Source organism: Tetrahymena thermophila (genome assembly GCF_000189635.1).
Source record: "Tetrahymena thermophila SB210 genomic scaffold scf_8254776, whole genome shotgun sequence".
Taxonomy (NCBI): Eukaryota; Ciliophora; class Oligohymenophorea; order Hymenostomatida; family Tetrahymenidae; genus Tetrahymena; species Tetrahymena thermophila.
The window spans coordinates 46,944-71,489 of NW_002476534.1; the positions used below are offsets into that span (position 1 = coordinate 46,944).

Consider the following 24,546-nt stretch of genomic DNA (forward strand, 5'->3'; position numbering starts at 1 on the left):
TTATAATCAATAAAAACTATCCAATTTAAACATTATAATAAAATCTTCATTTTTAATAATAATTAATTAACTAACTAACTAACTAACTAAATAAATAAATAACTAATTTCTAACGCAATCCGATAACACCCAGCAGCTATGATTACCAAAATAATAAAAATATTTGTAATTAATAATCTCAAGAGTATTCCTGACCAATTTTTTAAAAAACAAAAGAAAGGAAGAAAAAAAGGAACAACGAAAAACCAAACCAAAACCCATTAAATAAACAAAAAAATTATTTTCAAAATTATTTTATAAAATTTTACATAAAATTCTCAAATTACTACTTAACCAACCAACTAATTACTAAACAATTTTAATTTATAAATTTGAATGTTTACTTCCATTTTATTTTGTATGTACTAATGTATGAAATCAATCAATCACATTACTTACTAATTTTACAAAAAACACATCTCAACTATTATATCTCAAATTAATATTATTAATATTATGTTGCATTTCTTTTTATTACTAAATGAATAAGCACGATATATTTTATTATCTTTTTTACGATTCTAATGGTTTTATCATATGCATTTTTTATGTCATTCTATTCAAATAGAATACAGCTTTAACTATCAATTAATCGTATTTTTTATATTGCTGGAATCAAAAATTAAGAAATAAAATAAATAAATTAATAATATAGGGCTGAATTTCATTTGATATTGAGTGGTGTAAGTATATTCGAATTACATTCTTATCATCAATAATTATTAATAGATATGCTTACATAATAATAAATCATTTATTTCAAAATTAAGATTATTATTTTTATTTTTTGTTTCAAAATATTTAACCAATCATACAATTAAAAATTCATAAAATAACTTAAGAACAGTAGTAACCTTAAAATTGATTAATTCTTTTATAATTGGCTAATTTTAATAAATTTGTCTCAACCTGTACTTTAAGGACCATACTAAAGTATCATATATGTCTTTTTATAAAAATCAAAATACTGCTGGCTCATCTGATAATGGCTTAAGAATTTATTATAATTACTGGATGTATGGATTTGTGAAAATAAACGCATGAATAGAATTTTTAAATTAATTGAATTTTGTATGAATAATCTTAATTTGCTAGCTTGATAGCTTTCTTGCTTATTTAATTACTTTCAGGAATTAAAGAAGAAGAAAAAAATAATTGATTTATCAAGATTCAATGGTTTTAATTAAAATTATTGGTATTTTTTTTATAAAAATGTGATGATACTACATTAAATTTACATTTATCTTTTAAAATTATAAATTTGTTAAACATAATTAATATGAAAAGGAGTATGTGAGCATTCATAATTCCAATTAATTTTAATATAATTCTTTTTGAGCGCAGCTAAAAGTTAATCAAAAATACTGCTATTTTATCATTAAGCTGTTTATTTACTCTAATAATATACTAAATATTTTTTTATTTTAAGCATGAATATATTAAATTGAATTATACTATGGTAAATCAAGTACTTGAATAATAAAAAATTAATTTCATGTAAATACTGTAAATACAAAATTTTGAAAAAGTAAGTATAATTACTTTTTTTAAAAATATTAATTCAGAGAATGTTATTTATTATTACTATCAATAAATAATCCTAGGTATTCATTCATTTTAGTATTACTGAGATATTTTAATAAAAAGTTCATAAATAAGCATTTAACAAGTGAAAGCAAATATTACATTCATTGAAATATTAATAACATAAAACATTTACTTAATACAATAGAACATAATTACTTATAGAATTCACATATCCATCAGTATTAAAATTAATTATTTCCTGTAATTTATAAGTCAAGTAAGGATTCATATAAATCATAGATAGAAAGGTTGTAAACTAAAATTATAGTCCATTAAGTATTTACATTAACTTTTACTATATTATCTATAATAAAATATAAGTAAGAAGCTAAGATTCCTATTTTTAGTTTGATTAGGCCTAGCTCTCAACTCTTTATTGTGTTTGTTTACAAATTTAGAAATATTCAGTTACTCACAAATTAATTTTTGGATGCTTTAAAGGTAGTTACATCCAATCACAAATAAATTTTTAAATATATTATATTTCAATTTTTATTTTTGTTGTTTCTAATTAGATCAGGTAGTCAGTTTACAGTTTCCTCAGCCTCACCAATTAGATTTACATTAATGAATTTATTATAATTTTAAAAACATAAAATACACTTGCAAATTCTATAATAAAATCAAATAGCTTTAAAAAAACATAGCAACAAATTTTTTAAAAATTTGGCGATATTAAGCGAATGAATAATTATTAATTTCAAAGAGTTTTTCATCATTAAACAATCAAAGAAAATTCTAACATGATAAATATAAAAATGTATCCTCTTAGTTGATGGTATTTAAGAATAGAAATACATTTCTTTATATCTCATATATGCTTTGTCTATTTTTATTTAATTTTAGAAGCAACAATTATTTTTTATGAGAAAAAAGTTTCTAAAGGAAATTTAAAATATTAATTTTTGTAATGTGAAAAAAGTTAATTTCTATTTCTATTTTTCTACAAAATAAAATTCTTTGAATAAATTACCATGCGCTTTAAAAATGATTAAATATTGAACATATTTTCACTTTTAATACTAAAATCAGTAAATTATTTTGCTTCAACGGAATTTACAAAACAAACACTGTTTGTAATCCCACAACAAAAATTCATTCAGTATGTATTAACATTAAAAAATGCTAAATCTTTCAATTTACATTAAATTAGCTTAAGCAGAAAATTTAACGTTATTAAGATATTTACTGGTGCATTTTAAATAGAAAAATATCTTCAACTCTATTTAATATTTGCTTTTTGAAAAAAAAGTAATCCAAATAAAATTCTTAAAGAACTATCAAAATTATTTAGAATAGGCTCCAAAATTAACAAATTAATAACTTTATACAAATTATGAATAACCAAAATTTCTGTAATATATAATCCTTTATTTTGCTAGAACAGATTATAAAAAGATGAAATTTCCTTTTGTTTGTTCGATTGCTTTGAATCAAAATCAAATTTAATTACATGGTATTTATTGAAGAGAATTTTATTAGTTTCTTATATAATTTTACACTTCAACGCAAACTGTAAATTTTTTAATTTACTTGTTGACAGAAAATTTAGCAATGTTTCGTTTTAAAAAAATACTTTGTGCCAACTTTAGTTAACTAGCATAATACCATCCAAAAAATAAAAATAATATTCCAACCAATATAATTAGGAGAGAAATACGTATTTAGATTTAGTAGTACTATAAAATATAAAAAGATTTACTCTTCATTTATAATATTAATAAATTAATTGATATTTATAGTTTGACTTACTATTTTAAAAATAATGAATGAATATCATGAATAAATATATACTAAAGGATAAAATTAGTCTATTACTTTTAATAAATCAAAAATCTTAAATTAATTTAAAGCATTATTTTATTTAAATAATTAATTAGTATTTAGACTAATAATCAGTCTTCATCGTCGTCATCATCCTCAGAACTGTCTTAATTATCTTCATCATCGTCATCATCTTCAAATATTTCCTCTTCATTTACAACTAATTCATCTTCTTCTTGATCTTCTTCTATATCATCTTCTTCACTTTCTTGTTCAGGATTTTTCTTTCTCTTTTTAATTTTAGAAGGCTCTTCTATTTGTTCATCTTCTTCATCATCTTCTACAATTTCTTCACTATTTATTTCAGATTCCTAACTGTCGATGTCTTCCAATGAAATATCTTCTTCATTGCCTTCGGAATCAGAATTTATTTTCCTGTTATTTTTTCTTTTACCATTAATTGATTTCTTTTAGGAGTTAGTGGCTATTGGGCCATTTTATAATTCAGTTTCCTCGATGGCTAACACCTTATATTTCTTTTTGCCTGATTACTCTAAAGTTACTTTTGTTTCAGTTGAAGAATTAGAATTTTAATTTTATTCAAGATTATGATTTAAATTATTTAAGCTTTTGATAATACTAGGCTAAGCTATTGTTTCACCTTATTCAGCTAAACGTCTCACTATTTCAGCCTTCAAGTTGTACAAATGAGTTAAAATTTCTAAATTAGTAAACTTTTCATTTTCAATATCTTCTAAAGTCATATATTAAGGTGCATGTTTCTTCACCTTTGGTAATTTAATTTCAGCAATTTATTTTGCAGAAAGTCCATATATTTTTCTATATAAATTAGTAGTAAAAAAAATTAATTTAAATCCAGATATTTAGTAAATTTAAATATTTATTTATTTGTTTGTTTGTTAGATATAAAAGAAAGAATGTAAAAAAAAATATTTATTATTCATTTGTTTATTATTTTTTTTACCTATTTTATTCTATTCTTCTTTTTCTTTCTTCTTTTGTTGGGTTGTCTCCTGTATTAATGATACAATTATTCTTTCTTAGAACATCTTATTTCTTCATATTTTGGTTAAAAACAGCCTCTAAATCTATCTGCAATCCCATAAAATCACCCAAAGATTGCTACCCTAAAAGACGTTGAGTTTGCATGTAAATTTGACCAATACTCTTACCAGGCAAACAACCACTTTCCATGATTTTTTTCCATTTTCCAATACCGAATAATTATAATGCGCTTTTAAGAATTTTGACTTCTTCTTCTCTCCATCCAGGAGAAAGAGTGTAATTCCATAAAGATTTGGATTAATTGTGCTAAAATTTCCCTTTTTTCAATGACATTTTACAAATTTGTTCTAAATACCTATAAATTTTTTATTTCTATTTACTAGTTTTTTAAGTATAAAAATTATGATTTATCAATTATGCACTTTTAAATATTATATTTGCATCAAGTTTTCTTTTTTAATCTCAAATTATTAAAATTTTTGTAGAGTTATTGAAATTTGGCGGAATGGAGGGAATATTATGTGAATTTGAATATCGCTTTAAAAAAATCATAATGAGTAGAACTTCAAACATTTACTAGATGCAAAAATAATATAAATTTATATTTATTAAATATTTAATTTTAATCATTTAATTAAAATTTAAAAACTCCAAATAAATAAATAAATTAGTCACCAATAAATTATTAAATGTAAAAAATTACTAAAATAGTTATTAATGTTTTAAAAAAGAATAAAATAAATTTTGATTGATCAGTTAGTTGTGCATTTATTGATTAAATTAATTCAATCAAAGCCAAATCTTAATATTTCTTTAAATAATAAAATTAAATAAAATAATCTAAATAATTTTTTTTAATTTTAAAAGATTATTTTTAGATAAACTCAATTCAACTAAAATTTTTATTGAAATTAAATAAAAAAAAGTCTAATTAAATTTTCTTTTAATTTTTGATAATTGTTTTTAATTGAAAATTTAATTAAAATTATTTATTTATTTTTTAATTGAAATATAAAAAAACCTTATTAAATTTGGTTTAATTTTAAATTATTTTTTTAATCAATTAAATTCAATTAGAATACTTTACTTATTTTTTAATGGAAAAAACAAATCTTTGATGAAATTATAAAAAATTGATAATTTTCTTCTTTCTAATTTTAAAAAATATAGTTTCAAATTTTTATTAAATTTTTATTAAAAGATTAAAAATTTTGAATTTGTTTGCATTCTATTAAAAAGTTGAATTAAACGAATGATAAGATATAAAAATAGTTAGCATGATTAATAAAAATCATATTATAGACAATATTTTATAAATTTTAATAATACTTTTTTGTTTCATTTAAATTAATAATTTTTTTTATTGTTTTTGTTTTGATATAAAAATTCACTTACACATTTCGAATTGCATATGCTTCAACGAACTTGTAACAAGGGTCTAAAGTTTAAATTAAATCCTTATTCTGGGATGTTGTATATTTTTAAGCTCTATCCATTAAATAATCTGCCTTAGTTTGTTTAAATCGCTAATTATACTGCTTCTTTAGTAGCATACTATACAAATAAAGTACCTGCTTTTGCTGTTTTTATAAAAAAAAATGATTAATTTTAATAAAAATTAAAATAAATTTACCTCCTACAGTTGCTTAATATGGCCTAATAATAAAATGGAATTCAATTGTGCCATATCTTTCAAATTCTTCAAGTAAATCAGCATGCAAATCTTACCAATTTTCTTCAGTTAATTCGCCCTCAGTTCCTAATTTGATTGTGTTAGTTACTTTAATAATTGTAGATATTAAATCAGTTTTTTTATTTTTATTTTTATCATCACCACTGTCTTAGAATAAATTTTCAGTGACTTTGATAAGCTATGCTGCGACTTCGGCTTCTCTTATAGCTAGCTGAGTAAGAGCTGCTACACTTGGTTAAGTTAAATGATTATCACAAATTCTGAAAAGCTTGCATTCTGTTTAAAAGAATTAAAATGAGCCAAGTTTATACATTAAATTAGTTTCCTCAACAGAAGAAAATTCAATATTTGCAGTTTTATTTTCTTCATTTATTTCACAATCTATGACAGGATTGTCATTACCATCATTGGCTAAATGCTTTTCCTTCATAAAGTGATTGATATAACTTATAATATCTAATTTATCTAATCCTAACTCAAGAGGAACATTTTGAAGTTAAATCTTACGCTGCTTTTCTGTTTGCTTTAGAGTAATTTCATCAGGCCTATTATTTTTAGATATTCTAGGCAACCATTAAAATCCATCATAAAAGAATTTCTCAGTGTCTACTTGCATATTATTACTATCACAGAATTTATCGTTTTCTTTGTTTTTTTTCTTTCTTTCCTTGCTCCTACTTGAATTTTTAAGCTATGAGTAATATTCTCCTAAATTTCTTTTTTCTCTTTCAAGTCTTCTCAGTTCAGCTTCGCTCAGTTTCTTTTTATTTAAAGATGAAGAACGTCTTCTTCTGCGAGATCTGGACCTATCCGAAGAAGATTAAGAGGATGAAGAAGAAGATGAAGACGAAGAGTGATGTCTTCTTTTTCTTTTGCTGCTATCATGTCTTTTCCTTGATTTATCTCTCTTGCTTCTTGATGAATGTCTCTTTCTACTAGAGCTTTTCTTTCTATCTTTTTCTCTTTTGCTACGGTGACGAGAGCTACTTCTATCTTTGTCACTCTTTGACTTTCTTTGATCGCGAGAAGAAGACCTTCTTTTTTTAGATTTTTCATCTCTTTTCTTTTTTTCTGAGTTACTGCGACTTCTTCTATCCTTCTCACTTTTTCTGTCTTTTTTCTTGTGATCCTTCTCCTTCTTATGTTTTCTATTACTAGGTGATCGCTTCCTCTCTTTTTGATCGTTTTCATTAGCTGGGGTATCCTATTATATATTTTAACCTTTCAGAGCTCCTTCGTTATTGTAGTTACTATTACTTGTTTAGTTATGCAAAATCTACTGCTGTTGCTCGTCGCTTAAAACTGATGTCTCTAATGTTGTCATTTCTCTTGATCTTTGTTTGTTTGGCTGAATGTATTCCCTCTAACTCTTTCTTTTTATCTATGTTTGTTACTTCAAAAAATTGTTTATTTAATTTAATATCAATTGATTTCTTCTGTGAATTAAATATGTCTTTGCAAGTAAATTTCTAAATTTTCAAAGTAATCTGCGCTAATTGAGTTATTCAAATATTTCAGAGTCGAATCAAGTCAGTCTTATGCTCTATATTATAAAGTTATAATATTTAAATTTTGTTTAAACAGGACAATCTCAATAAAGTTTTTATTCAAATATTTTTTTCCTAAAAATATTATTTGTAAGTAAATTATTTTTAATTTATTTTTTATCTTTCTTTCCGCTCAGTTTATTTTTTAATGTTTCTGCTAATTGATTACCAAATATTTGATTTATATTGTTTTTATATACAAAATATCGTCTATTAATTATATTTTTATCAAAAAACACTTCTAGAAGAAACTCTTTAAAAATTAATTATTATGGGTGAATAAATCAAACTAACAGCATCAATCAGATCAATTTATCAACTTCAATTTAAATAAATAATTAATTCTATTAAAGTGGAAATTAGTAAAACAAATTAAGATAAATTCTATTTTTAATTAAAAAATGATTTTTTTTGCTAATCTTTAATTTGTTAAATAATAATAAAAAAAATATTTTTGTTTTTATAAGTTAATTAAAATTTTTTTTTAGAATAAATTTTAGAAATTAAAACAAAAGTTTTTAGTAAAATTAGATGTTTAAAAACGCAGATAGAATAATCAATAAAAACAACACTTTTATAAATAATTGATAAAAAAAATATTTTCCTAAATAATTGATAATGAAAGAGTTTAACTTTCTGCTCATTAAAACATTTTAATACTTGTTTAATTAAAATTGAATAATTTAAACTAAAAATTTTTATTTTTAGTTTTGATATATTTTATTTAGTTTATTTTTATATTTAATTTATTTTATTTAATATAAATAAATATATATAATTCAATTCACTTTCTTATAATTTAGGAACTTAATAGATATCAACTATATCTTTAATTGAGATTTCATTGAAAAATATATTTTATTGGGTTGGAAAATATTAGAATTTAAAAGATGCTTTAACTTAATAAATTTTGATAAGTTCTGCTAGAAGAGAATAGTTTGAAGATCAGAAGCTAGGCGGATTTATTATGCGATATATCTATCTTGCTTTTATTTTTATTAGATAATTTATTATCAAAAAAGTAGATGCAATATGAGTATTTGCTTCTAATTTTTATATGAATTTTTTATCAAATAAAATATTTACTAACTTGGTTGCCAATTAATTAAAAAATTATTAAACTTAAATAAAATGAAGAGAAACAATATGTATGTATATATGTATCTATGCATGCAAATTATTTCTTTGAATTCACAATTGAATGCTTTTATGAGAAATTCTTTTAAAGTTGGGTGAAAGAAGATCTAATTTTTAAAAGGATTTAAGAAAAATCAGTATATTATATTATAGAGGCATTTATCTATTCATTTATTCATTCAATTTTATATAGATAATAAAGGCAAAGCTTACCAAATAAATATAATCAAAAACATAGAAAAAATATAAGAAGATAAATAGATATTAAATTAATTCTGATTGAAAGCCATCATAAAGAAAGTAATTATATAGTAAGGAAAGATTTAGAGGCAGAAACCAGAGAGTAGCAAGCAAGCAAACTAATACAATAAGACAAATTTTCAAAAGAGAAAATAATAGATTAAAACAAAAAGAAGTCCTTCTAGTTTAATGAGCGGAAATAATCAAGATTCTATTAATACTATTTATTCTTAGCACGATGATCCTTAAATGCTGATGGCAATAGCAATTTCGAAGCAAATAAATGTATGTTAATTAAATCCTAGTTTTAATTTAATACTAAATTATTATCCTTTTTAATTCAATAGGGCTCTGAAGAATCTTCAGAAAATTCTGTTAAAGTATGACTCTCAATTACAGATTTACATTTTTGATATTTAACACTTCTTAACTGATTGCAAAAACTTTTGAGTTAAGGATTTCTTTTACATTTAAATAGGTTTTCTTAAATAGATTCATAAAGAAAAATTAGAAAAACAAAACTTTATCAGAAGTGTCAATAAATAGATTTAACATTTTACTTTATTAAGGTACTAAATTGAACATTTTCAAGCTATTATTTTATAATTGCTTAGCTTATTTATTCTAATCAAGAGATTTAAAATTTATTTGTTTATGTAAAAAAGTGAAGTCTATAACTTTGACAGTGGAAGATTTAGTTACGCTAATGGAAGTCATTGAGATATATTCAAATAATTTTGAGAATCTTGCCCAATATGAAGGTATTTATAATTTTTTATTTATGTTATTTAGTTGCCTTTCACAATTAAAATATATTTTTTCAAAACAAATAGAGCTATGGCCAAACCTCAAAATTAGCTTTTCAAACATACTATAATTTATTAAAATAGCATTTGACTACATCATTTAATCAGTAAGTTTTTAAATAATAGTTAAATATATGTATATTAGTGATTTAAAACACTAGATAATATGAAATGATAGTACAAGTTTTAAATGTTTATTTTATTAAAATTTAGTAAATATCAGAAAACAGTCAATAAATCAAAAGATTCATAGAAAGCGTTTTAATAGTTTTCAAAAAGATATTTAAAATATAGAAAGACAGCTTTTTAGAATATGCTACTGTTGATTAAGTTATAAATGTAATTTATATATTCATACATTTATTTGGATTTTATTCTTCTGATGGGTAATAATTTATATATTTATTTAAAAATATTTTAGAAAATTGAGCGTTCACCTTTATGTGAGAAATTAGCTTAGTAGAAATCAGAAGATACTTCTTATGAGAGTGCTATTTTAGTTGAAGACCAAAGCTTTAGCAACAGAGTTATAGACTTAAGTGATGAACTGTATGATTTTTATTTGAAATTTAGTTTCAAGCTGATTTTAATTATATTTAATCTGTGATATTTGAGATCAGATACGATCACAATCACAATCACAATCATAGAAACTAGCTTCTATAAATATGCAATAAAAGTTAAATCTAACTATTTTATATTTTAATTTTCCTTAGGATCTTTGCTGAGGACGCAAATGCATAAAAAGTTTAAAGGGTTTTCAGAAGATTCTTATCACCTAATAGCGAATTTATGAAAGAATATACCAATTTGATAGTAAATTTGGTCAAAAACAGTATTCTATCTGAGTATAATTAATAGCTTATTATTTTGCTCTCAGACTTAATAAGTAATTATTTGAACAAATTCTAGCAAATTCAAAAAATAAAATTCTAATGGAGAAATTTAATTATCTTTTTATTTAATTATTACAGGCAACAAAAAAGTAGGAAATGCAAGCATTATTAAAAATTTAAGTGACAGAATTCTACCAGAAGTAATTTAAAATCCAACTTGTGAGAATTTTGATATAATCATTCTCTTGATGAAAGGCTCTATCATTAATGAATAAATAGGCAAAGAACAAAGAGTAAGTTAAGTTTATAGTAAAAATTGTATTAATATATTTATGATAAATACAAATACAGCTTGAGTTATTTTACAATTTGATAGTCGGATTAGGAAATGTTTCAATAGAAAAAACAGATACAAAGTTTGAATAGCTCCTCTAAAAAATTAACACTATCTTCAAGGTTTATTCAGAAAATATGAAGCTCCAAAATTTAGAAAAAGGAAACACTGATTTTAAATTTTTAGACAATCTTTTTGAAGTTTCTTATTAGTTTATGAGCAACATGAAGAAAATATAAGAAGCTGAATTACATCATAATTAGATTAAGAAAATGGAACAAATTAATTCTTAAGAGAAGAAAATGGAAGTAGAAGCCTAAAATGTGATGGTACCACCTGCACCTGCTTTAAACATAGCTTCTAACTCCAAAAATTAATTTTAAGCAGCTCTTAAACCCTTGAACAGCGACTCCTTCCTTGAAGACTCTTACGTTGATGAGAAATCTAATTCTGCATCAAATTACTCATATCAAATGGAAAATATGATCATGAGAATATAGTCTTCAGTCAAAAAAGGTAATTTAAATAAATTAAAGTAATTTCCAATATGTCTTACAATTATTTTTAAAGAATCTAGCTAAAAATAAAATGAAGACTCAAATAAAACTATTTAATCTATCAAGCCAAATATCAGCGAATCTTGTGAAGATATTTTACAAAAATAGTTTGAATTGATTGCTAAATTGTCTTCGTTTTTGTTTACCATTTATGTAATGATTCTTATTTAATGCTTTTAATTTAAAACTGTTAATTATTTTTAATAAACAGAAAGCGATCAGCGATGTAGAATTTTTAAATAAGAGAATGAGCACAAAATTAAATTATGACATTCTTACCAAACTCATTTAATAAATAAATTAATTTTATGTTCATTATAAATAAATTTCATCACAGCTCACTAAAATAATTCTTCTTTTTATTAATTCGAATTCTCATTTCAATGAAGAGTTTGTAAAGAGTTATTGCTCTTCATTGTCTCACTTCTTATTAAGATATAAAATTGAGAAATCAAATAACTAGATAAATAATCATGTAAGATAATATATTTATGTTATTAATTCAGACAAAATTTAACCTTATTCTTATTTTTTTTAGGTCATTAGCATTTATGTTAAAATATACTTGAGTTTAACATCATAAAAGAAGGATAGTTTTAAGGAAGACATAGAGCAGGTCAACAAAAATATTTTAGATTTTTTCATTGAAGGTTTGTTTGATGTGAAAAATTATCACATGCTTCTTCTAAATTTGGTTTACTTAAACTTGAACACTCCTGCTGAAAAGGAGAAAATGATTAAAAGTATTTTGAGCAATATTACTGTCATGAATTAAAACATTCTCATTCTTATTCTTTTACTCTACAACTTACTTGTTAGCAGTAGCTACAACATTTTCGAAAACAAATTCAAAAATATACTTATGAATTTGCTTCAATAAAAGGCAATTACATTATCTTAAAACTCAGACGATTCAAACTAATAAGGCCAGCTTAATTCATAAAATGGTTCATTATCTAACTAAAATTCCTACAGCAACCAAAATCAATCTAATGACACTTCAGGAGGAATGATTGATATGTGTGATCCACTGAATATAAATAATTTCTTATAAATAAGTAATTAAAATGTTAAAAAGCTAAAATTACCTTCATTATCTGGCTAATCGACCACTTCTATTATAGCTTCTAACATTTCCCTTTAAATCTCCTTTGAAAATAAATCAAACTTAATTTAATTAATTAAGAAATTAAACTAAAATATTTAATAAGTGCTCTAAAATGTTAATAACTTGCAAGTTTTTTATTCATTAATGATTGAACTCAATCAAATCGCTTAGCTGATGGATCCTACTTTCTAAAAGTCTATTCTTATAACTAACTTTGAGCAAATTTAATAGATAAATGCTATTAAAAATTATGAAGGAGCAATCTCTATATTTAATGAAACAATAGCACTTGATAGCATGAATTCCACGAGAGATAGTTAAATCTTTGCCTTACTTTTAAGGACTAATCATCTGATACGTTCTAATGACTCTTCCGCATTAGGTGCAAGCTAGACAAACAAGAAAAGCCAAAATTAATCTAATAGTGATAAAATGGAAGTTGAATAAATAGTTGGTTCTGAAAACAGCAATAAATCTCAAAATAATTCATAAGAAATGGGCTCATAAAGCAAAATGAATATCGAAGATGACGCCTAAGAAATACACATAATCCATTTGGCACTTACTAACGCTATTAATCGCTTAAAGTTGTATTAGAAGGACTCATAAGAGTAACTCAAGCAAGTAATTCATTCTATAATGAATGAAACTCAATAGATAGAAAGAGATATTATGATGTGCATATTGAAATAAGATAACTTAAAAACATCTGACGTATTTGACAAATTAAATCTCTCAGAAGCTATCTATATCGATGTCTTGAAGTTTATTTTACTTCACTGTAATACATCCATAGATACTGAAATAGATAAAATTATCGACCATCTCAAGAAAAATTTGAACGCTGTCTATATAACCGAGCTATTATCAATAATATCCCAACCTCTTAAATATCTAGATAAGGACTTATCTTCCCGCTTTACTTAATCTCACACTAAACTCTAACAAGATTTGAACTAGTATGTTTTCTCTCGCATGTATGTAAAAGAGCTTCTCCAATTCATAGATGTCTTATTTAACTATATCACTAAAAATATTTCAGGTAGGTTAATTAATAATTTCTTATTATCATATTTCTAAATAAAACATATTTTTAACTTTTAACTATTAAATTAATAATTATTTCCTTAATAATTAATAGGTAAATTAAAAGACTTTTACAACTTCGACAAATATCCTACATCAAAGTAGCTTTGTGAAGAAGTCTTAATTTTGAGCGTGTTAAATGCGAATGTAGTAGGAAAATCTGCTATTGAAAGTATTGATACTCTTTTTAATTCTTAAGCACAGAAATTCACTTAATACTTCAAAAGTAGTATGGGTTCAACTATATAAGAGTATGAGAGACTTGCTTTCCTTTTGATAATAAATAAATTTTAGAAGTACTCGCTTTAAGTAGAGTTATTTAATGTGATCATGAAATCACCTTCTATCAGCGATTTTTCTATGAGCGTATTGAATTAGATCATTTTATTGATATTGGCAGAAATAAAATCTTCTCCACTGAATTTAAAAGCATTTTGCATAGCCTTTAACTTGAATATTATTCCTAAAGATTCAGTCGATCCTAACCTTCTTAGGCTCTGCTTTGAGTTGAGAAAGAATCTTGATTTACATAACATCTAAACATTAGAGTCTAATAACATTTTACTGGATATCTTGCTTAGATATCCTAATAGGTAAGCTGATCTGCTCTTGCCTTTTGTTGGTTAGAAAGGTGTCAATTTAAAGGAAAAGCTTTGGTTCCCTATTTCTGACTTAATAAAGACATGCTTCTAGTCATCTAATGTTGATCTGCTTTATGATCTAGATTCTGATTACGATTACAACAATAAAACTAAATCTAGAGCCAAAATGGAAAAAGCTTTAAGTAACTTAAAGAAAGAAAGTGCCAGAGGAAATTATAAAGATCATAAAATAATACAGGCAATTGAAAAAATGAATCCTGAATAATTCATAAAATTTGATTGCTAAGTTCAAAAGTTTAGCTACGAAATGGATAAAAATTTGTACTACAACACAGACAATATAGCTAATTTCAAAACTTTGAGAGCTGCATTTACCTAAAACTTTCTTTAACATTTCAATAGCTTATTGACATAAAATCGTCCTTTAATTTAATAGTTCATCAGAGACTGTGAAATTAGTCCTTCCAAAATCACTATTTCTGAGTCTGAAGACAAAAATAAAGTAATTTTTCATATAAAATATAACATTAAACATATTAAATTGCGTTTTTATTTATTTTTAGGTCATGAAAATATGCTTTGCTGAGTTAATGAATTTCTTTGAGGCAATCATAACAGAAGGAAGAGATTTTGATAAATAATTTGTCAAAAAAGTTTTGCTATTAGCCAGCGAAATTATTTATACTATAACAAGCGAGACTTATAAAATATAAAATATTGAAATAGGAATTATAGGCTATAACACCGAACGTATAATTTAGGTGTCCCACTTCATTTTTACTAATTCAATTAACTCTATCGATATTAAAGATCATTAAGAACTTATTAAGGAGTTATTTAATTACTCTCTCTTTTTGGATAAGTTAGATAACTTAAAATCTAAGAAATATTTTATCGATATACTCCTACTTCTCATTCTACACATTAAATAAGCTGAACAAGAATAGATTATGCAAGAAAAGAAAAAGAGAGCTTAATCTGATTAATAAATCAAAGATATTTAGGTGTTATAATAATAGTAGATGTAATTACAATAAGCTTAATAGAATGACAAAATGGAAACAGAAGTGACAAGAGAATAGCTCGTAGAAGACTTAGATAAGAAGTTTAATTCACTTCCAAAGGAAGTAACTACAAATATTTGCACTCTAGAAAAATACTAAGGAAGACATGAACAACAAATATTCTATAAAGTAATTTATTTAAAAATTTTTAAGCATAAGTTTCATCAAAATCATAATTTCTTTTTATTTCATAAAGTAAACTTATAAAAATAAATCAATTTTGAGTTAGTTTTTCAAATCAAATTAAATTATAAAAATTACTAATAAATATTAAATTAATTAAAAGTGCCATACTTGCAATATAGCTGAATAAAGCTATGTTATATGTTCTTGGTGTGCTAATGTTTGTCATAATGGTCATGATGTTATGTATTACAGATAATCAAGTGGAACTTGCGATTGTGTAGAAAAAGGACCTCAAGGTATGGAGACAATTTAATAATTTATTTTATTTGATCAACTCAAAAGTATTCTGATTATCTTTATTTTAATTAGGAGGATGTAAAGTTAAGCTTTATAAGAAAGATCAGGGACCTTCTTTTGTATAATAATAGCAATAGAGCTAAAAAAGCTATAAGTTTGAGAGATATGATTTTAACAATAAGACTCAATACGACCAAGTTCTTAGCCAAATAGATAGCTCTGAAATTCCTGCTGAATTACTCTCCTACTATCTAAAAGGAAAGGAGAAGGAAGAGAAATTAAGAGTAAATCAAAATTATTTTTACCAATTATAAATTTATATCAAGATATTATCATAGGCATTGCAAGAAGAAAGATCACAATTTAACTTTGAGAAAAAAATTGGGTCACTGAATCCTTTTAGCTAAATTTAGGACGAATGTATACATAAATTAATTAATTGACAATATTCTTTTTAATAATATAAATGATAATATAGAAGATGAGTAGTATGAAGAAGTAAATGAAGAGTAATTTATCGAAGAAGAAGAGAAAAATGAAGATGAAATGTTCTCAAGTGAATCAGATAAAGAAATTGAATTAAAATAAAGTGAGTAAAATATATAAGCATTTGCAGGAAGTCAAAGAACTTACATGCTTGAAAAATAAGTAACTAATGGCAACAAGGAACGTTAAGCAGATTAAAATTATAATTTCCGTTTTGGTGATTTGAATAAATTCAATCACAGTATTCAGCGTTTAATTAATCATAACAACAATTTGTGTGAGGTTGAGACAAACAACTAAAGTCTAGAAAATTCTATAAATAATCCATTCTCAGATATGGGCAATTAGGGCTAAGCTGAAGACAGCTAAGTATTAAATTATGCTGATAATTAAAAATCTATAGTAAACAATTTTAGTTTGAAGGATATTAGTGATATGGATGCCTTCTTATTAAATTTAATAGATACATAACAAAAATAATAACCACAATTTAATATGATAAATGCAATAATGCAGCTTTGCGAGTAATAGTTAACAGCAATAATTTCTAATTGGGAATCAATTTCATCAAATAGAGAGAAATAAAAATCAAACAATGCTGTTCAGATTATTGATTTCATTTCTAATATTGTTGCAGGAAGTACACTAACAAGTTAAATGGATAATACTTTGGGAAAAATAGTTTGTAGATTATACAAAAATGGGTTACTTGATATGAGAGTGAGAGAAGATTAATTTTCTGACAATTAATATTTCTTGATGTAAAACGGATACGGAGCACAACCAGTTGCTCCTATGATAATAAGAAAGCCAATAGACTATAATAATGACAATTTAATTGTAGTTACTAGCGGTTCTAAAGTGGTAGTCATAGATAGGTCAAAACTTCTCATGAGATTAGCTGAAAACATTAAATCTTAAATTGCCTCAAACAATGAAGACCTATTTTAGGGTAACAGATTACTATAACTTTCTCAGACTGACATTTCAATCATCCAACAATATCCTCTTGACTTTACAGTTATGCACGTTAGATTTTCTCCTAAAAACTCTTAAGTTATAGCTATTTGTGGACTTAATTAAATTCAAATTTGGAAAATTAGCAATGAAGCTAAAATACTAAAGTCAATTAGCATACAATAAAAGAATTATGGAGAATACATCAACAAAATCTTATGGCTTCCAAATAGTGAGGTATAATAATTAATTTATTATTAATTTTTATTTAAATGAAACTCCTTATTTGTTTTAATTAGTTTATTTTTAATTAATTAACTTCTTAAATAAATTTAAATAATTATAGCAATACTTAATGATTATGAATTTAAAGAGCATCAGATTATATCAAGTTAATTTTGAAGGAAATAGCCCTCTTATTATGAAATTTAATGCTAATGATTAGAGTGGTATATTTAAAGACTTTATTATTGCTGAAAATCCAGTTCGTCAAAATGGTAAGAATTTATTTTTTATTTCGTAAAAACTGGTTTTAATTAATATGATTTTTTTTTTTTTGAACAGAGTTTATTGTCTTAGTTGCCTGTGCAGATGGAAGAGTTTATTATTAGGAATTCGGCACTTAGTAAAGAGAAGATATTATATTTACTACCTATATTGGTATACCATAAGAATATGTTCCAAAGGGATAGGTGTGCATGGGTATAAGTTACTCTCCTTATTCAAATATTATGACTCTTTCCTATAAAAATGGAGTTAATATCTTTGGTAAGCTCGATATTAAGACTCACAGACTCACAAACTGCTTTACTTATAGGCCACTTCAGTCTTAAAATAAAAATGGCTTGCTTTCATTTATTGAAAGAAGTGGTGAAATAATGGCAAACTCAAACGAAATTTATGTCGATGATAACTAGTGTATTTATATAACTGCTTTGAGAGATCCTAATAATTAATCAAACTACTCAATCCACAGTGGATATCTTACTGTAGTTAAGCTTTCTCCAAATTAAATTGTAACTTAGCCATTGGCAACAAGCTTAGTTAAGGTAAACAAATTTTATTTAAACAAAAAATAGAAAAAAATAAAAATTTTAATACTAAAATAAGATAAATGATGATAAAAAGTGTGAAGGTTATTGCATTATTAAAACAGATAAGTTAGAAGGTATTAAGCTAATTATGTCAGTCCATGAAGATGGAACATTAAATCTATTTGGAGTTTAAAACGACGGATAAAGCATACACAATATTCATAAATATATTAGAGAATAACTTATTGTTGATCCTAAAGATAAAAATGCAAAAAAGAGTAAAACATTAAAAATTTTTGTGTTTTTTTCTTAACCAAATTTTAAAAATCATTTAGATGGTGACGCTAATGATGGAGAAGACGATGGTGATAGCAACAGTTTGAAATACCTAAGTGACGAGGATTAAGATGACCCTACTGGCAATAAAAAACAATCTTAAAATCATCCTTTTGTCAACGATCCAACCTACAAAATTTTGAAGAATGAATTTAAACTGACAGATTTAAGCAAGAATTCAACTCTTTTGGTTGATTTTATGGAAAAATTCTAGCCTTTACGACAAGAAGCAGACATAAAATTGGAAATTAACAAAACAAAGAATGAAGTTGTTTTAAACAATGAAAAAAATAGTGTGTTAATCTCAAAGAACGAACCTTAAGAAGTAATTAATTAATTAATTAATTAATTCATTCATTTTCGTAGTTGTTTTAAACAATAAAACAAATTTTTTTTAATATTTAAATTAAAATAGATAAGTTTGAAGTGCCAAAATAAGCAATATATAATTGTTGGTGTTAGAATCAAAATGTAAATGCCTCCTAACACTGGTCAAGGTATTTACAAAATCAAGTTATTTAATAGAGAAATTAAGCTATTAAATGCCTCCCAAGAAGATAAAAAAATCATTGACCTTTCGCTATCAAATCTTGAATCGATATACTCGTATATCCAAAATAACTTGACATTCACTATTTCTTCTTAGAACCCAATAAGTAAATAAGCTAAATAAATAAAGTATTTTTTTAATTTTTATTTCACAAATATAAAGGTAATTCTATGAAAATCTCAACTCACGATATTAAACTGATAAGCATTGAGCCATACGGAGCTACTATTTAGCAATACTAGCTTAAGGAGAAAATTGAATAGCTCAAGACTATCTTAAAGATTAAGGCATTATCAGATAAATAAGAATCAAAGTAAGAAGACAAAGAAAATCCAAAAGAAGTTGAAAATATTCTCGTAAACACTCAAAAAATATTGCCAGTTGACTTTTAGAAGAGGAGAAATCACCTCCTTTAGCATATTGATTAAAGTGAGGTGAGAGACTTAATAAATGAACTAGATATGCTAACAATTTAAATTTTACTTAGCTCTCAATAACTTGCTTCAAAGAGTCAAAGTGAAACTTTCTTGAATGCCAATAGACTAAAAGAGATTGCTAAGTAACTTAAGGTAATGCTTGTAAACCCAAAAATAAATGGTCAAGTTAATGAGTATCTTTTGTCTTCTGTTAAGAGAACTCTTAAATGCATACTCTCTACTTACTAAATTTATACCTCTGAAAAGATTATTGTTAGTCACCCCATGGAATACACTACTTTCAAGACCCTTGCTAGAGCAGAATATTTTTATAATTAACTTACTGAAGACTCAATCACATTGAATGATATTTATGTTTTCCTTTAGAGACTAGAAAAATTAGCATTCAACAGACTACCATTACTTTTCATGATTTTTTCAATTTATCCACAATTACTATAGCAAATAATAAAGAAATTCTTACAGATTATAAAGGGAGATTATGATTAGAAAACTTGCGAGGTCACAATCAATTCAATATTGAAGATTATTATTCTTTATTATCAGTATCTTAAAAATAAAGCAGCAGCTCCATTATCTTCAGTCCTTAGTTTAGAGGTATTCATTGATTCATTTATTGCTTAATTAAATTCTTTTATTTTTTGAATGTTGTTCAAATTGAAATTTGCTTCTATTTTTGCATAATAAAAATTAAATTACTAAAATTTAAATCTCAAAAACAAAGCACACGTAATTATGATAACATTTAAATTCTAAAAATAATGATTAAAAATTATTTTACCCAAATAAAATATTTAAATATAAGATTACATTAAAATTAATCTTATATATAACAATAAGAACATATTTTTATTTTTTATTTTATATATAGGAGGTTTTATAAAGTGAGTCCCTTAAGGATGCAGGCAAAGAAGCATTTGAGATCTTTGATTAATTTTTATATGGTTTATAATCTACAAATTTAAGATAGAAATTAATGAGTCCTACAAAAGAATTCTAAAATTTCCTCAAAAGTGAAAGCTAAATTTTCAGAGATGAACTATAGAAAGGATAGATCAGAAAATTTGATTTTGCTTTCGATTTGTTTACCTTTATGCCTAAATTGAAAACTCAGAAAGAAGACAAACTAATCATAGAGAAGAAGGAAGAAAAGCCTAAATTAAATTAACCTTCAAGCTCAGCTGCTTACAGATAATTCTCTGATCAATTCATGGAAGATATTTCTGAACAACAAGTAATATTTATTAACTTCACTTTATTAATTATGTTATAATAATAATCAATTCCAAGCCTAAATTATTTTTGAGCTATTTTTAGAATTATGCAAAATTATAATTAAAATTTCTATTTATAATTTTCATTTAAATTCTTCTTATTATAATAAAAATTTTATCTAAAACCTTACAATTTTACTCTGGCTAAGCTCTTCTTAATATCTTTTGAAAATGATAATAAATTTCTTATCAAAAAATGTAAAATTTAAGAAGTGATAATTAAAGATTATTTTCTCTTTTCAAAATTATAAATTTTTTCTATTATTTTTAATATTGGATATATTTTTTCTTTTTAATGTTACATTTGGAAGGCGATACTTATTAATTTGAAAATCAAAAACAAAGAGTATTTTTCTTTCTATAAGCTTAAAAAATATCTTTTCAAAATTACTAATTTTTAAAATAAATAATTAACGCGTTTAAACTAAGAATTACATGACTAAATAATAGCGTTAAAGCTTGATAAGACAATATTTCTAAATATTATAACTTTTTCTTTAAAATTATAATAGGATATTGATCTCAATATGGTTTATGGATATAATGGAGATATGGATATATAGAACGCAAATGATGCCAACAACTTTTTATATGCTGGTATAGATAACATGAACGAAGAGGAAATGATGAAGTTAGCAATAGAAATGAGTTTATAAGAAAAGAATAATAACCTTGCTAACTAGGATGAATCTGAAAGCAATAGCAAGGCTGATGAATCTAACAGTAATAGCAAGAGAATGGAGGAAGAACATATGCAAATTGCAAGTGGAGAGGATTCTGAAAGTATTAGAATAAGAAATGCTACAGAAAATGAAAATTCAGAAGAGAGAAAGAGTGTAATTAATTTCTATTATTATAAAAAATATCTTATATTTTATTTACTTACTTAATGATTAAAAACATTAAAATGCCAAGTTAATTAGTAGCTTTTAATTCTTTTATCATAAATTTTTTGTATAAAATTAATAGATGAATGAAGAACAAAATGAAATTGTTAAAAATAAGGATATGATCGACGAAAATGAAGAAAATGAAGATGACATTGTGAAAATCAATCCTTAGAAAATTAGTATTTTAACTTTTGATATTTCAAGTGATTTCTTGAAATCAATGCTTGATAAGTTAATAAATTGTAACAAGTAACCTATAGGAAATGAAATTTTGTTAATTTATTTATATTTAATAACTTAAACTCTAAAAATCAACTCTTGTTAATCTCCTTAAATAGCTTACCAATTAGTGCATACTTTCTACTAAATCATATCAATGGTCAATGCTAATACTCTCACAAACTAAAATTCTGAAGAAGCTAAGGTGATGATAGTTTCATTGAAAATCCTCAGTGATGTTATAAAAACTCCATCTGCAGTAAGCTCTGAACAAAAATCAAAAGAATAAGCAAGTTTATAATCAGGTTAAGAAATTTCAAATCCTAATGTGCCTGGTTCTACTTAATCTGCAACGGAGGCAAGTAGATAGAAAGAAAAAGAATAAATTAAGAAAAACCACAAATAGATGCTTGAAGCTTATAAAAATCTAAGAGAAGAATTTAAAAAGTAAATCATTCTAAATATTTATTATCTATCAATTTGAAGAATTTTATAAATCAATTGCTTCTTTCTCACACTCACAAAAACTCACTCACCCCATCAATATTTTGTGTGTTTTTTTTTTTTTAAAAACATAAATAATTAAATAATAGATCAAGTAATTTTTTTTTTTAAGTAACTCAATTTTCTATATAAAAATTGGATGATATTTTCTTATTAAATCCTAGATGGCATTTTTTTAAAATTTTAAATCAAAAAATTAATACCTTGCAATGCTTTGCACCAACAAATATAAATCAATAATGAACTAATATTCAAAATTTTAGCAAATATTAAAAAAATCTACTTTGACACAAATAATTTTTTACACCGTCTATTAAGGATTTTTTAGACTTTGATTTTAAAATTATGTTTATAAAAATAAATTAATATCTAAATATAGCTAGAGTAGTAAAAGTTTATGAAATAGAAAGATTATTTTTAAAATTGAAACAAGTAAGCGAGAAATTAATTTCTTTTTTAAAAACATAAAATTTAATAATCTGAAATAATACTTCGATTCTGTCTGTATAATTTGTAGCTTTAAATTAAATTTTTTATTTTACAATTTGAAAGTAAATAAATTATGTGGTAATGTAAATCATTCAATTTGCTTAATTTAAATTTATCAACACTAACTATTTAAATAAATTTTGGTGGATAATTCGTTTCTGAGTGTTAATTTTTTTATTTACCCTCTTTTGCTAAAACTTTCTTTTAAGCAAGTATCTAATTAATCGATTCATTATTCATGCTTTTTAATCTATAAATAAATAGACAATTTTAAATTTATGAAGAGAAGAACAAAGTGTCTTTTGTAGAAAAAATATATGAAAACTTTAAGCTGATGCTCAAACATTTTGAGAGTAACAGAAGCTCTTTGAAAATAGAATACGCTAATGGTGAAGTTGTCTAAGTCGTTTCTAAAGTTAACTTGAAGCCTTCAACTTCAGAGATTTTCTAATCCTGCTTTAAAAACCTTGATGAATTTAACCAGAAACTACCTATGTTGATGTAAATCGTTGATTAAATATAATTTGGAAATCTTATGAGCTTACTCTTCTACCTATTGCTAATTGATAAAAATATTATGGACTAAAAAACTCTTTAAAAGTGGAGCATTCTATTAAGCGAAATACTTGTTTCCCCAACCACTTCTTAAATTTCCCAACCCCGCACCTAACGCTTACTATAATTGCTGATGAAAACCAGTACAAATTACTATGATACAATTGATCGTATCGGTTTACACAAGGACTTTGAAACTGTTCTAAGAATTCACAACTCATCTAAATAATTTAAAGAGATTAACTACGACTAACTTCTAGTGACAGTACAGTCGCTTCAAAAAATATTAAACATAGCCCAAGAAAGACGTTAAAATTGGTTGAAATTCTGCAACTCCAAGCAAGGTGTTATAAAAACTCTTTATGACGCAGTTCTAAATAATGTAAAAGGGTGTGTCGAGCCATCATTGAAATTAATTTCACTTTACTATGGATAAACTAGTGATAAAAAGTGAAAGCAATTCATCAATTAATCAATTAATAAATAAATAAATAATTACTGGTATTTTCACTTAAAAAGTCAATAAATAAAATACTTCAGCCAAAACTTGTATTTATAAAATCTAAAAAAATAACTAAAATAATTATTTCTGTAGTTAGAGAAACAAAATAATAATTTATAATTTGAGATAATCGATTGTTCTTTATTATAAAAAAATATTCATTACAAAATTTTTTTAAAAAAATGGATTTTTATTTCGATTCGATCTAAATAATATTTTAAATAATACTTAATGTAGTAAATCTATTTTATATTTTTTTATTTTCAATACGTGATTTTAATTATTCAGACAAATACTTTAGATCTATCTATTAAAATACTTTACTTGTACACTTTAAATTTATTTTTAAACTTTTTTAAATATTTAGTCCATTAGATTTGGTAATAAACTATACTAAATAAGCTATTCTATTCTTTTGAATTTACTTAAATACAATTTTAAGATATATTTAATTAGATTTTCAG

The 24,546-nt window shown here is 24.1% G+C and overlaps 4 protein-coding genes across 4 annotated transcripts; 1 reads left to right on the plus strand and 3 right to left on the minus strand. All coding sequences in view use genetic code 6, as the record gives it.

Moving 5' to 3' along the window:
* Nucleotides 1–6: 6 nt before the first annotated feature.
* TTHERM_00161759 (hypothetical protein) lies at nt 7–261 on the minus strand (the record flags this gene model as incomplete). The annotated part of the gene is made up of 1 exon (XM_001471148.1): nt 7–261. The coding sequence occupies one exon, from the start codon at nt 259–261 to the stop codon at nt 7–9; it is 255 nt and encodes an 84-aa protein (XP_001471198.1).
* Nucleotides 262–3,521: 3,260 nt separating this feature from the next.
* Nucleotides 3,522–4,749, minus strand: TTHERM_00161750 (hypothetical protein; the record flags this gene model as incomplete). Its single annotated transcript, XM_001009903.3, has 2 exons — nt 3,522–4,230; nt 4,376–4,749. The coding sequence occupies 2 exons, from the start codon at nt 4,747–4,749 to the stop codon at nt 3,522–3,524; spliced, it is 1,083 nt and encodes a 360-aa protein (XP_001009903.1).
* A 1,083-nt stretch (nt 4,750–5,832) lies between these two features.
* TTHERM_00161740 (RNA recognition motif protein) lies at nt 5,833–7,433 on the minus strand (the record flags this gene model as incomplete). The annotated part of the gene is made up of 2 exons (XM_001009902.3): nt 5,833–5,996; nt 6,050–7,433. 2 exons carry the CDS (start codon nt 7,431–7,433, stop codon nt 5,833–5,835), a joined length of 1,548 nt encoding a protein of 515 aa, XP_001009902.1.
* Nucleotides 7,434–9,222: 1,789 nt separating this feature from the next.
* Nucleotides 9,223–24,034, plus strand: TTHERM_00161720 (zinc finger protein; the record flags this gene model as incomplete). The annotated part of the gene is made up of 29 exons (XM_001009900.3): nt 9,223–9,318; nt 9,381–9,413; nt 9,512–9,602; nt 9,699–9,794; nt 9,867–9,946; nt 10,053–10,178; nt 10,261–10,388; nt 10,556–10,728; nt 10,814–10,968; nt 11,027–11,525; nt 11,580–11,719; nt 11,778–12,041; nt 12,105–13,716; nt 13,816–14,864; nt 14,926–15,555; nt 15,713–15,848; nt 15,922–16,133; nt 16,188–16,269; nt 16,328–17,529; nt 17,639–17,789; nt 17,857–18,341; nt 18,403–18,604; nt 18,662–18,987; nt 19,078–19,318; nt 19,375–20,246; nt 20,521–20,883; nt 21,436–21,759; nt 21,893–22,479; nt 23,290–24,034. The coding sequence occupies 29 exons, from the start codon at nt 9,223–9,225 to the stop codon at nt 24,032–24,034; spliced, it is 11,100 nt and encodes a 3,699-aa protein (XP_001009900.2).
* Nucleotides 24,035–24,546: the final 512 nt, after the last annotated feature.